General features: G+C 48.6%; 1 protein-coding gene across 1 annotated transcript in view; it reads right to left on the bottom strand.

Annotated features, from left to right (window-relative positions):
* Positions 1-14,310, bottom strand: part of FATE1 (fetal and adult testis expressed 1) — a 59,111-nt gene that overhangs the window by 4,688 nt on the left and 40,113 nt on the right. Inside the window, exons 2-4 of the mRNA XM_043974666.1 lie at positions 9,767-9,916; positions 7,012-7,160; positions 4,158-4,246 (exon numbers count right to left, since the gene is read on the bottom strand). Coding sequence (XP_043830601.1) covers positions 4,158-4,246; positions 7,012-7,160; positions 9,767-9,916 — 388 coding nt within the window. The remainder of the gene's footprint in view (positions 1-4,157; positions 4,247-7,011; positions 7,161-9,766; positions 9,917-14,310) is intronic.

Genomic DNA, 14,310 nt, shown 5'->3' with positions numbered 1-14,310 from the left:
GGGAACAGTTCCCTCTTGTCTCTGGCCTGTAGGACACACACACACACATACACACACACACAAATACACAAAGTGAAGTTATTTTTCCAGGGGTACAAGGGAGGTGCTTGAGCTCTCTCCCCTGGAGTATTTGGGGTGGGTCACTCAAGTGGCAGCAGCAGGTGCCAAGATTGGACCAGGGAGGTATGGGCAACTGAGGTCTCTCTACCAGCCACAATCCTACCACCCTCGGTGTTGCTGCTGTTCCAGGCTCCTCAGAGGCAGGGTCAGGCCCAGCCAGGGCCAATGTCTGGAAATGGTGGGTTTGGCAGAGCTGACCTTTGTGGTGGGGCAAAGCGAACAGAGCAGCACAGCACAACCAAGCCTAGGGGCCAGACTTAGAGAAAGGCAGTAAGAAGGGTAGAGGGGAAACTTCCCAGTGCGGGCACCAGAACAGAGTGGAGATTAAGAAAACCCAGTGGAACCAATGAGAATCCTAAGACCTTATATTGGATTCAGTACTTCACATGGATTCTCTCATTTAAGCTCCTCAGCTCAATGCTCTGTGCCTGGCACACAGTAGGTTCTGTATGAATGTGGATTCACGGCCTCCCTCCCCTCCCTCCATCTTGCAAATGGTCAAACCGACCATCTGAGAGATTATAGGGTCAAATGGCTTGGGCCCCAGGTCACCATGTCTCTCCACCAGCACATCTTCAACAATTCCTACCTGGCCTGAAGATACATAGGTCAAGGATTAGAAGGAACACTCCATTAGCCCTTGGATCCACAAGTCTAAATTCCAAGTATGCTTCAGATCACCTGGGGGACAAACACAAAAGGGGAATCCTCCTATCCTGAACCCCTGCGGGGTGGAGAGGGGAAGTCTTCCTCATTCCCAGCCTCAGGGAACAAAGGACAGCTGAAACACCCAACTCACTGCTTTCAGAAAATCAAAATAAGTACCTGCTACCTTCTTCTTCAGAGTGGGGCCTCTGCCGAAGAGTCACACAGGGGAACGACCACCTGGCTTCAGGTAGACAGATACAGATGAAATAGTTTCAAGTAGTCCTGTCCGGAGTTGGGGGACAGACTAGATAAACTGCCAAAGTTCCCCCAACCCAACTCTGGGATACTAGGAATTTGATCCCATCACTCCCTGAGAAGGACAAGAGATGCACAACACTGTCTCCCTGGAGTAATTCTGATTAGAACAATGACTATGTAACAAAGGAGGGGTGGGGAGGGGGTCCTGTGATTCCAGCGAATCAGAAACTCCTGCCTCACCTGGCCTGTTCCAGATGGAACTTGGATCTCAGTCTACCCAAGGCAAGCAGTGAGAGCTGATGGGAGGCAGAATGAGCCCCCTCAGCACCACTGATGCACACCCGTGGCTCAAAGCCCAAATTCCGCTAGCTTCAGAAAAGGGCGTGAGCCCCAGTGTCCTGCCCAAACACCAATGGGGGATGAAACAGGGAGGCTTTTGTAAGGGACTGGGGTGGGGAGGAAGGAGGGAGGAACTGGGAAAAAGAGGCCCCTTTTCCACCAGCAGGAGCTAGGATGACACGTCCCTCTGTGAGCAGTAACACACACACACACACACACACACACACACACAAGATACACCAGTCAATCCAAAGGCACTGGCCCCTGGCACAATTTATTTTCTGCTTGGTTTTCCCAGGAGTAGTGAGTCTGGGGCTAAAAGATGAGCAGCCTGGAATGCAATATACACACAGCCTAAAGGTTAAGGACGATTGGTTTTTATGTTGTTATAAGAAATTCACATATATGACAATATTTTTGTTCCCTTTCAGACCTTGGGGCAGAAAATGTGTTCAAACTTCGTTTGTTATTCAAGTTCCTCAAGATTCAAGGGGCTCCCCCGACCTTTCTGGCCTTATCTCATACTACTCTGTTCCCTTATACTTTACACTCCAGGCACACTGGGCATCCACACTGGCCTATTTAGACATCTCCCCACCATAATCCTCCCTCAGAAGAATTCATTCTCTTTGTGTCTTCGAAATTTCACTCTTAAGAGCATCTGCTCCTGCCAGGGCTGCCTTCCCCTGGAGAATTTTAGGCCAGGTAAATTTTAGGCCACCTATTCCTTCTCTGAACTCTTGGAAATCCACTCCCACCAAGTCTAGGATGCAAGACAACCTAAACCCAACTTTCTTCTCTCTCACAAAGTTTGCCATGAAGTAATGCCTTCCCTCAAAGGTTCTCACCATTTCCACCCCAACAGCCACTTCCTCCTTAGTCAAAATCAGATTCCAAACAGTACCCTCCTTTCTCATGAACTCCTCTCACTTTTGAAAGAGGAACTTAAGGCAAAAGCACAGAAATTATGTGCTGCTCTAAGCCTGGCAGAGGGAGCATTCTGGAATATGAAGAATGCGCCCCCCCCCATCACTTCTGTCCAACCTGCCCGCCCCACCCCACTCCCACCATTTCCAGCTTGGGTTAATGCCTGTCTCAGCTCCTCCCAGAATTCTACCAAGTCTGCAGAAGACATCAAACCACATTCATAAGATCTCTCAGTTATCCCTCCTTGGGGAGTCACCCAAATGTCTTCATGGACAATGCCACACTAGTTCCTCCTATGTACATGGGCACTGGGGACCATGTAATGCCACTCTACTATGTGAATATATGGTCTATTTATGTGTGCAAACATATACGTGTGTGTATTAGGCATTTCTATATAGCTAAATATACCATTCTACTGTCTCATCTATAGACATGCACACACAGATATATACATATACACCCACAATACCACCCTATTTCCCCTATATATGTGTATGTATATACAACACCACTCTATCTCCCCCACGTATACATGTATGTACATATAAAAAGCCACTCTACCCATAAATATGTAGAGAAGTGTATTATCCATCCATATAAATAGTGTCACCCTATCACTGCCATATTATATGTGGATATGTGTGTATATATGTATGTATATAATGCCATTCTGTCTCTAGTTATATATGTCACTCTATATTGCCCCATTTATATGTATGTGTACATATATATACATACACACACACACACAATGCTATTCTATCCCCCATATACATGCATGTATATCATACCAATCCATCAGCCATATTTGTGTGTTTCTGTATCTCCTCCAGATATGGGTACTTACTTACATGCTATTCTATTTTCCTCATCTTTGTGTGTGTGTGTGTGTGTGTGTGTGTGTGTGTGTGAAAGCATGAGCACAGATACATAGTGACGATCTGACTCCCCCATGTGTGGATCTGTGTTTGTTTACATGTATACTGACACACTAGCTCCCTCTTCCGTGTGTGTAATGCCACCCTGCCTTTCCTGTGTGTGTGTATGTGTGTGTGTATGCACACAAATACACAGTGATGATCCAACTCCCCCGTGTGTATCTGTTTGTGGGTATATAAATATACACTGACACACCAGCTCCCTCTTCCGTGTGTCTGTGTGTAATGCCACCCTGTCTTTCCCGTGTGTGTGTGTGTGTGTGTGTGTGTGTGTGTGTGTGTGTGTGAGACCCTGGGCAAGTCACTTAACCCCAATTGCCTCACCCAAAAAAAAAGAAAGAAAGAAAGGTAGCATATCTCTTCGAATGTGTACTTTGTGTTGTACAAAGTAGGCGCTCATCAACCGTGTACTGAATTAAAAACACTCATTAGCATTCAATTTGGGGTCACAGAGAGACAAGCTCAGAAATTCAAACTCCCCCGCCTGGGCTCCATCAACCTCAGTAGCAATGACAGTAAGCCAAAGAATCTCCAAATGCAGGTGGGCAGCAGGAGCATACCAAGAGTTAGTTCCTCATTGCCTTCATGGACCGAAACAGAAACAATGGCAGGAAAAAAGATCAAATACAAAATAACTGTTGGGGTATTTGAGAGCAGAATTATGGAGATGGAGTGTTCACTGAAGAAACCTAGAAGAAAGCTTCTGAGCAGCCACATCTCTCATAGATGGATAGCTGCTCCCTCAAGCTAGGCAATTCAAGACAACAGGGGTTGGAGAAATGAACTCCTTGTGTGTCAACTCAAGGTGGTCAACATCAAGGTTCTTGACCCCTCTCACCTTGCAGCCCCAGGATCAGGAAGTAAAAGGTCATCCTTGTGAGGTGTGAGGGTTGAGCCCAAAGACGAAAGATTCATTCCACTTACCCCTCTTCAAGATCCATCGCAACTTCAGCTGCCATAGAGTTATCCTCACTGCAGGCTTGATCCTTCAGTAATGCGGTTGCTGGAAAGAGCTAGGGGCCAAAGAAATTTAGATAATGAGCAGGAGGTCGTGTTTTGGTGATCCCCACTAGCCCTTCTTCCCAGAACAAGAGCATGGTGGGAAAACAGCCTCCACCCAGCCCCCATTGCTAGGGTTGTTGGTCTTCCATGACCTCCCTCTTTATCCTGAAGATCTTGAGCACATACATCATTGTTTGTGTGCTGTCTTCCCCCGTGGAATGTTTGCTACTTGAGAGAAGGGACCCTATTTTGCCTTCTTTTTGCTTGGCACAGATTAATAAGTGCTTATTGGCTGACTGACTCTTTTTTCTCATATTTTCTGAATCGATATGTAAGGGAGCTGTTGGTGGGATGAGACTTTAACCTTTCCATGAGGGCTACACTTAAACGTGTGTGCACCCATGCACAGTTAATAGTCCAATTTCAATGGAATAGAGACTACATGAGAGAACAGTTTGTGAAATAAGTTTCAAAAAATCAATTGGAGCCAGACTGTGGAGGACTTTGAAAGGCAGGCTAAAGAAGTGGATGTTTGGGCCTAAAGGCCTGCAGAATGATGTGTGCCTGGGGCAAATCTGGGTGTCTGTGGAAAGAATGACTTGGAGAGGTGAGGGGACCAATTACGAGGCCTCGGCTATAGTCCAGGGTCTGAGTTAGGGTGGCAGCTGCATACAAATGCTTCTCAATGCTGTTATTGATACATGGAAAAAAGAAAGATACCTGAGCTGCTGTGGAGTTACAAGGGGCAAGACCTGGCAACCAAGTGAGTATGAGGAAGAAGGGAAGAGGAGAGGATACCAGACCTCCCTGAGAAAGGAGAGTGCCCTGCAGGCAGTCAGTGGTAAGGGTCCTGACTGGGAGGCAGACCATCCTAAGGAGGCCTCACCTCCAGAGGGGTGCCTTGCTCTTTGCCCTGTTGCTTCCCTTTTACTTTGGTTGAGGAATAATAATAATAATAATAACCCCTAACATTTATGTAGCTCTTTCTATATGCCAGCCACTACACTAAGAGCTTTAAAATGATTATCTCTAATCCTCACAATAACCCTGGGAGGTAGATTCTGTTATTGCCCCCACTTTATAGATGAAGAAACTGAAGCAGACAGAGGTTAAATGACTTGCCCAGGGTGACAAAGCTAGTAAGTGTCTGAGGCCAGATTAGAACTCAGGTCTTCCTGACTCTAGGCCCAGGGCTCTAACCACTGCACCACCTCTTTCCCTAGCAAGTTCTTCAACACTTTCTGGCCTCCTTTAGCCTTGTTCTACTATTTTCTCCCAACTCACTTCTGAAGCAGGCCAGCCAGCACTGGTTCCCAAGTAATCTGCCCAAGCTGTTCAAATCGGTTAGGGTCCCTGAGGGTGGGCATTATCTCTGACTCATCTTTTTTTTTTTTTTATCATGAAAGTACTTTAGTATTTTCCAGTTACATGTAGAGATAGTTTTCCAAATTTGTCTTTATAAGATTTCTAGCTCCAAATTTTTCTTCCCCCTCCCCAAGACAGCAAGCAATCTGATAGGGGTTATATAAGCACAATCACATTCAACCTATTTCTGCATGATCTGACTCATCTTTTTATTTCCCTAGTCCCCAACAGAGGGTCCCGACACATCATAAGCCCTGAATAAACCCTTTCTTGAGGAAATGAAAGGCATGATGGCATGTTACTAGTGACCAAACGAGCTTTTTCCATAAAGCAAATATGGATCCCGAGTCGGGCAAAAATACCGACTCTCCATCAGTCACAAATTAACTGTACCAGGGGCCAACCCCAAAGTGACCCCCCCCCTCCACCCACTTCATATCTGCATCTCTACTCAACAGTGTATTTGGTGGTAAAATTCATTTGGCAGAGCAATCCAAGGGGTAGTGGGCCAAACAACACAACACACTTAGGTGATGCGTGCCACAGGGCAGAAGTCAGTAATAATAACCCAGGGTCTCTGGGGTTGATTTGTCTCCTAAAGACCCTGAGAGGGGAGATATGTTGGTGGCAGTTGGCTTTTTTTAGTACGGGTTCACTGTCAGGCACTGACAAGAGCATGGTGGGAAACAATGATGCTATATAAACAATCACTCAGGACTTGATCTGCTCCAGTGACCATAGGGACATTTTTTTCTAAGGTGCCCTCTTCTTGAATTTCCTCCCATCCTTCCTCTACTTTCGAAATTGCCATTTACTTTAATGGTGAGGCCTATTAGTACGGGTCACTGAGCCAAAATAGTATCATTTCAGAAATGACAGGCTGTAGGCTTGACTTCCAAACCACAGGAGCCCCGGACCCAATCACCCCTTTTTAGAATGAACTCAAAGGTCCCTTTGAGCTCTAAATCAATGAGCCTATGAATCACAGGCTGGTGCCTTGGGCACAGTGCCAAGGCCTTGTTCTCACTGGGCTGTCAGAGGTATATCTAGTCTGTGTCCAGGGCCAATGAAGCCCCGATTGACTCAGTGGCTTTCCTTTACAGAGGCCTAGGAGCCATCCAGTGCCACAGGAAGAAAGGACCCCATCCAATACTACATATGTCCAGTCCTAGATGTGAGGAATAACTAGGGTATTATGGTACTTGCTGCTGCTGTGGTTTCCAGAACCCAGGAAGTAGCTAAGGCTTCAAGAAAATGGAAGTTTCTTGAGAGCATGGGCTATTTTTCTGTGTGTCTGTGTGTCTGTGTGTGTGTGTGTGCGAGTGCGTGTGTATGTTAGTCCTAGTACCTAGCAATGCTTTTCACATCTTGGACATATAAGAAATATTTGGAGAATGGACAGACACATTACCAGTCTTCTTGGTCTGATGCTACTAAGCAGAACTGAGAGAGGGCTGTTCACAGTGGACAGGTACGAAGCAGGAACCAGAATACTGGACGTGTAGGCTGAGTTCCGTCGCAGCTGGGTGCTCCAAAGGGGTCTTGGCTCATCACTAGGATCTAGGGACAAGAAAGAAGATTTCATTCATTCATGTAACTGTTTGGGCCCTGGTCTCAATAAGGCATTGGGGGGAGGTCCCAACTGAAACCCCAAGAGCAGTGTTCAAGTGGGCTTCCCATAGCAATCATTATGTCTTGCCAGTACCTGGCACAAAACCAATCTGTCCATTTTCTCTAATCCTGTCCATGCCTAGGCTCATCTCCCACTCTCAACAGAACCCCAGATTCCTAGCTGGGCTCTCTTCCCTTATCGCTAGGGGCTATTTACTGACCTTTGCAATCAACCCCAGTGCCTTGACCTGCCCAGGGCCACTCAGAACACATCTGGGCCTATCTCACTCCTCACCAACTCTATTACTTTTTTTTTTTTAGTGAGGCAATTGGGGTTAAGTGACTTGCCCAGGGTCACACAGCTAGTAAGTGTTAAGTGTCTGAGGCCGGATTTGAACTCAGGTCCTCCTGACTCCAGGGCCGGTGCTGTATCCACTGCGCCACCTAGCTGCCCCTAACTCTATTACTTTTGATGAGGTAGAAGATCACCAGACCTCACTATCCTCCCTGTCTAGCCTCTATAAATCCCTGTAGTCATCTGACCTACGAACTCTAGCTAAGGACCCCTGACTGGCTCATGCCATCTGCCCCACCCTGGGAACCCGTAGGCCTTTCAACATACCCTACATTTCATGTGTTGTCTTCCCAAGTGAGAGCAGGGGCTCTTGGACAATAGGGGCTGACTTACTCTATTTGGCTCCCTGGCACCTGACACCGTGCTTGGCACTTAGTAAGTACTTAAAAATGGTTTTTAAAATTCATTCATTCATCTCTTTATTTAGTACCTCAATTTGACACCTCCACCCTGCATTGGCTAAGTTGGAATGATATGGGAGCCTAGGCAGAGCTTAAGGCCTGGCAGCCAAACTGAGGCCTCAGCTGAAGAAGGTCCAGATGGGTAGTTATATTTAGATAGGGAGAGCCCCAGAGAAACAAGGCACCTTTGAAATCTGAACCTCTGACATCCCAGCATTTAAAGGGCAGGATCCACTGCCTGGAGCAACTGGATTTTGACCAAGAAGACTTGGGTTTCAATCAAGGCTCTGGTACTTAACCAGTCATGTGACCTTGGACAAGCTCATTTACCTCTCTCAGCCTCAGCTGCTGTTTTTGTTTTCTTGGTAAAATTAGGATAATATTATGTCCAGCAGAGATGCAAGAATGGTGTGGCAGAAAGAGGGGAGGCCTTAGAGTAAGAAAGAGTTAGATTCGAAATCCTGCTCCTGGTGTATGCTAGCTGTCCCAGCTAAGATCGGGGCTTTTACACTTATAGCTAAGTGACCACAGGGAAGTCATTTAACTACTAAGTGTCTCGGGCAACTTTCTCAGACTAAATGATAGGCAAGTGCTATCCTGCATTAGGGGATGGAGTTGACATTCCAGGAGTTCCAAACACCTACAAAACCACAAGTTCTCAAAAAGAAAGGGAAGAACAACCAATCCACCAACTGAGCTGCTAGGATTGTCATAAGCTCAAGTGAGAGAAATTACAGAGTCCTTTCTAAGCACAAAGTACATCAGGCTCTCTGGGCCTGAAGGCCATGAGGGACAGCAGCTGCCAAGAACCACAAAATGGCCGCCCAGGAAACCTGGCAACACTGTCTCCGGGCAGCCCTGTCCAGTCCAAAGCCAGGGCCCAAGGCCCAGGCCCTCTTCTCTTGCCTCCATCTTGCTTCTTCCTATCCCCCCAGCCAGAAGGCCTTTTCCTCTGCATTCACACAAGTGAGCTTTTTAATGGAATGGGCTGCCTGCGAGAGGCCCTGGTCCCCTGGTGAGGCTGTCCACCGCAGCCATAGCCTCTCTGCTGGCTCAGTCCAGCTGCCCAGCAGATGCCGCAGGCTGCTCCTCCTGAGCCAGATACCCAAGGGGAGCAGCTGCAGCCCCCCTGATTCCCTGGTACTTCATGGTATGGGATGAGCCTTCCTCAATATGCCCCCCTCCAGCCTCCCCTCTGCCCCCGCCCCCCCCCCCAATGTCTCTCCATCTAGCTCCAAGGTGGGGGGGGGGTGGAGAGCGGGGAGGGAAGTGGAGAGGCACGACTCTGGCTGGCCACTGGGGATCTCATTATAGCTCAGGAGCCCGCAGAGAAGGGCACTGAAAACCAACACTGCCACCAAGGGGCCAGATGGCACATTGCTGGGAGCCCTGCTCAAGGGGCTGCTGCTTCCTGAGGCTGCCTCGGGCTCCCTCTAATCTGAGGCCTTTGCCTTCAGGCTCCTGTCTGAGCTGAAAGATGTTAGGCCCAGGCATTTTAGCAGCCTAGAGCTGGGCCCTGTGTCTTGTGGGCCTGATCCTTTACCTACCAGCCCCTGGGCTCAAGGCCTGTGGGTGGGGAGATGTGATAGCAAAGCTGTGACACAGCATTACCCCCATTTCCTCAGGGGTTCCCCCTCTAGCCCATAATGAAGGGAGCTTGAGTTTCACACACACACACACACACACACACACACACACACACACACACACGCACACACACGCACGCACGCACGCACGCACGCACGCACGCACGGGGCTCGCGCATTCTCAGGGAGCTGAGGGATTTTCCGTACTCTTACCTCCTAACAGTACAGGATCAGGAATACTCATGTACAAAGACAGGGGCAGGCTGTCAGGCACCCCCCTGGCTTCCTCATTACCGGCCCCTCCAGACACCTTCGGATACATTTGCAGGCTCTGATTGAAGACTTCTGGGAAATTCCGATCTCCTCAAAGGCAAGGTGGGCTTTCAGACCAGGCTGAAGACAGCCTCCTGAGAAGAGGGAAGAGAGAAGGAGGTCTTCAGCATTGCCTTCCTTCCTACATGATGTGAGGATTGGGGCAAGGGAAGAAAGGTTACGAAGCCATTTTGAGCTCTGGGCACGATCCATTCAGCAAAGGGGTTGCAGGAAATGGATTGGAGCACCCCCTAGGCCCTCCCCAGAACCTCCTTCCCCCCAAGGAAGAAGGAGGAGCTGTGTCCACTTCATGTTCTGGAACAGTGAGAACTTACCTGATGAAGGACAAAGAAGAAAGAGATGTAGACCTTAGGTTCCACATAAGTTTTCATCAGACAGAGAAAAGAGAGAAACGAGACATCCTTGCTGGTCTTAACTATTCATTTTATCTCTTTAGGGCCTGCTTCTTTCCCTACCCCACTTCCCTCCTCTTCATGCCCCTAGTCACAGGGAAGAATTCTGGAGCTACACCCGGGCCTAGGTCTAGACCCAGAGTCATCCCTCTCCCACTGGATAAACTGGGTTGGACAGGGCTCAGCCTAGAACAGGAACTCACCTTAGCCAAGGTGTTCCCTTGTCTAAAGACACATTCAGAAAGAGAAAAATCTGTTTTCCAGTCAAGACACAACCTCACCCCAGACTATCTCAACCCTGGCTGAGGGGGCTGAGGATCCAAAACCAGGTCTTTGAGGAGATTAGATTGGGGCCGCCCTCCCTCCCCCAGCCTCTTGCTCCAGAAAGGGGAATAAATCCTCCCCAAGAGCTTTTTTTCTTAGAAGACTAGACCAGGCTCCTTTTGTCCCCCTTCTCCCTGGCTCTTGTCCTGGAGTGGGAATAAGTATTCTCTGCCCCCCAATAGTGTTTCCTTACAAAAGAGGCCGGGAACCCTCCTTGCCTTCCGCCTCCTGCCCCCCAGCCTTAGGAACAAATGCATCTTAACTGTCTTTTAGAAGGAAACCTACCCAGGAGCCTTCTTTGTCCCCCCCTTTCCTGCTTCCTGCCCCAAAAGGAGAAGCGTATCTCCCCAAGAACTTTTCTGAAAACTGTTGCTTTCATACCTATCTCCTACCCCAAGGTAAGAAGCAAATCAATGATCCCCAGGGTTTGGGTTTTGTTTTTCCTGAAGAGACTAGACCAGAATCTTTCCCTACCACTGTATCAAAATGGATGGCAAATGTTCTTCCATAGTGTTTCTGAGGAAATGAAACTGAGAGCCCATTTCCCCATTCCTCCCTGTCTCCTGCTCCAGAAGGGGAAATAAATTCCCCCTCACCCATTTCTGAGGGGACTCGGATCTTCTTTCCCTCCCCCATAATATTTTTTGAGGAGAATAAACTATGACCCTTCTCATCAGACCCTTGTCTCCCTACTTCCTGTTTCCACAACCAGATAAGGAGCAGATTTCCTTCTCCCCTCTTTTCTGAGAGGACTGGAGATATTCCTGCGCTTTTCTCTCTTCCTTCTTTCCCATCCCAACATGGGAAACAAATGTGCCCAATGGCCTTTTCTGAGGAGACAAGACCTTAGTCTACTCCCATTCCTACCTATCCCCTCCCTGCTTCCAATCTGCTGCCTCAAAATGGAGAGCAAATCTCAGTCTTTTCTGAGAAAACTGTACTGAGGCCCTTCTGCCCCTTAATTCTGTGTCTGGGAACAAGCGTCCCCCTCCCAACTGCCTTTTCTGAAGTGACTGAAGTGAGACCTTTTTTCCCCTTCACAGCTGGTGGCACAGTAGATAGCGTCCCCAGCCTGGAGTCAGGAAGACCTAAGTTCAAATCCAGCCTCAGACACTTCTTAGCTCTATGTGACTCACTTCTGTCTGCCTCAGTTTCCTCATCTGTAAAAGGGGAAAATAACACCTACCTCCTAGGGTTGTTGAAGATCAAATGAGATGAGATATATAAAGCTCTTAGTATGCTACCCAACACACAGTAAGCACTTGATCAAGACTTGTTTCCTTCCTTCCTCACCCCTTACTGTCCCGTCTCTAAGAGAGCAAATACCCCCCCAACCACATTTTCTGAAGAGACTAAAAGAGGATCCTTTCTCCTTCCCCCTACCCTGTCCCCCTTCCTATTTCCTACCTCCTTCAAAAAGGAAAGCAAATATTTACTCAATCTCTTCTGAGGAGACTGAGGCCCTTCTTTTTGTCTCCTCCCTCCGTCCTTCCCTCCCCGCCCCGCCCCAGGATTTTCTGAGGAGAAAGAACTAGCAATTGCCCCCTCCCCTTCCTGCCTCCAGAAGCCTGCCCTAAGAGGAAGAATAAATCCCCATGCACACTCACTCACTCATTTCAGATCTGACTGGAACCCTTTCCCTGCCCCGCCCCACAGTTCTTATCTCCTGCTCCAAGATTGGGAGCAGATGTCTCCCTCCACAGCCTTTTTCTGAGGAGACTAATCTCATACTCGTCTTCCCTCTTCCTTGCCTAAGATGGAAGGCAAATGTCTCCCTCCACAGTCTTTTCTGAGGAAACTGGACTGATACTTTTCCCCCCGCCCTCCTCACTGCTTGTTACAGTCTGTCTCTAGGAGAATAAATTCCTCCCCATAGCGTTTTCTGAGGAGATTGAACTGAGCCCCCTTTTCCCCCTCCTCATTGCTTCCTGTCCCCAGCCTCTTGCAGGTAAATTCCTGCCCGACAGTATTTTCTGAGGAAACCAGATGGAGGCTGCTTCTCCCCACTGCCTCCCTGCCTTTTTCTGTTCCACCTCAGAACGAGCAAGAAATGTTCCTCAATTGTCTTTCCTGTGGGGACCGGAGCAAGAATCTTCTTTGTGTCCCTCTTGCTTCTGCCCCAGGGTGTCTCCGAATGATATTAGGACCCTTCTCTCCACACCCCCCCCCAGATGGGGAGCAAATGTCACCGACAGCCTCTTCTGAGGAGACAGGAATAGAAAGAACCCTTCCACACACACACCCCACCTCTCTGCTTTCTCTCTTTTGCCTCAAAATGTCAAGCAAATGCTCAAGTCTTTTCTGAGGTGACTGGGCTAGAAACCCTTTTACCCTTCCCATCTTCCTGTGTCCTGCACCCAGATTAGGGAATTAGGCCCCACAACAAGCTTTTGTTGTGGGGAAATACCCAGAACCTTCTCCCCCTGCCCCCACTTCCCATCTTCTGCCTCAAGATGGGGAGCAAATGCCCTAACAGGCTTTTCTGAGAAGCCCGGGCTCAGCCCCATTTTTTCTTCTCCTGACAGTTTGTTGTCCTCTGTTTGTAGGCGAGCAGATGCTACCAGTCTTTTCTGAGGAGACTAGACTAGGATTTCCCCTCAGCTTCCTTTCTTCTTTCTCAAAATGGAGAGTAAATATTCAACAGTATTTTCTGAGGAGACTGACCTTGGAAGTCTTCTCCTGCCCCCCCACCCCCCCACCTTGCCTCCTGCCCCAAGATGAAGAGCAAATGACCCAGCAGCCTTTTCTGAGATCAGACTGAGACTTGTTCTTTCCTTTCTGCACTGCTTCCCAGCCTGTGTCTCTATGCCACCCAACAGCATTTTTCCCCCAGGAGATTAGACGCAGATCTTTTCTCCCACCCCCCACCCCCCATTGCTTCCCCTCTTCCACTAACACACATTTTCTTACCTCAGAATGGAGAGCAAATCTAGACACCTCCCCCCCAAAACCTGTCTTTTTCTGAGGTGACTAGGGCCTTTCGTTCCCCCAATGGTATTTTCTGGGGAGACGGAACTGGAATTTTCCCCCATTCTAAACCTCTCTCCTGCCCCCAATGAGAAGTCAGTGTCCCAAACTGTCTTTTCTGAAGAGATAAGACTGGCCCTACCCCCCTTGCATACCAATTCCTGGCATCTGCTTAAAAATGGAGACCAAATATGCTCCCGATGGCCTTTTCTGAGCAGAATGGACAGAGAACTTAGCCCCTGTTACCCTCCTCCCTGACGAGACTAGGACTTTCCTCCTCCTCCCACCTCTTCTTTACCTCCTAGCTTCTGTCTCAAAATGGAGGGCAAATGCTCAACAGTCTGCTCTGAGGAGAATAAACTAAGATCCTATTTGACTCTCCTCACCGTGTACTGTCCTCTGCCTCTAGGACATTCTCCCCCCCATAACCCCTTTAACATTTGCTGAGGTTGATTTAGGCTCTTGACCCCCCACTTCCCCACCTGCTTGACCCCAAGTCTTTTCTAAGGAGACAAGACTAGCTCCCTCCCCCCTCCTTTCCTCTTTCCTATCTTCTGTCACAAAATGGAGGGAAAATGCTCCTAAACAGTCTTTTCTGAGGAGATTAAACTGAGATCCCTTTTCTCTTCCTGTTTCCTGGACAGAGGCTAAGCAACAAGTCCTCCCCACACACACCTTACCTTTCCCCCCCTGCCCTGAGCTCCACCCTCTCCCTCGCGGGCCCCCCCCTCCCCCCCCCCC

This window comes from Dromiciops gliroides, chromosome X (genome assembly GCF_019393635.1).
Source record: "Dromiciops gliroides isolate mDroGli1 chromosome X, mDroGli1.pri, whole genome shotgun sequence".
Lineage (NCBI taxonomy): Eukaryota > Metazoa > Chordata > Mammalia > Microbiotheria > Microbiotheriidae > Dromiciops > Dromiciops gliroides.
This window is presented reverse-complemented; position numbering and strand designations above follow the sequence as displayed.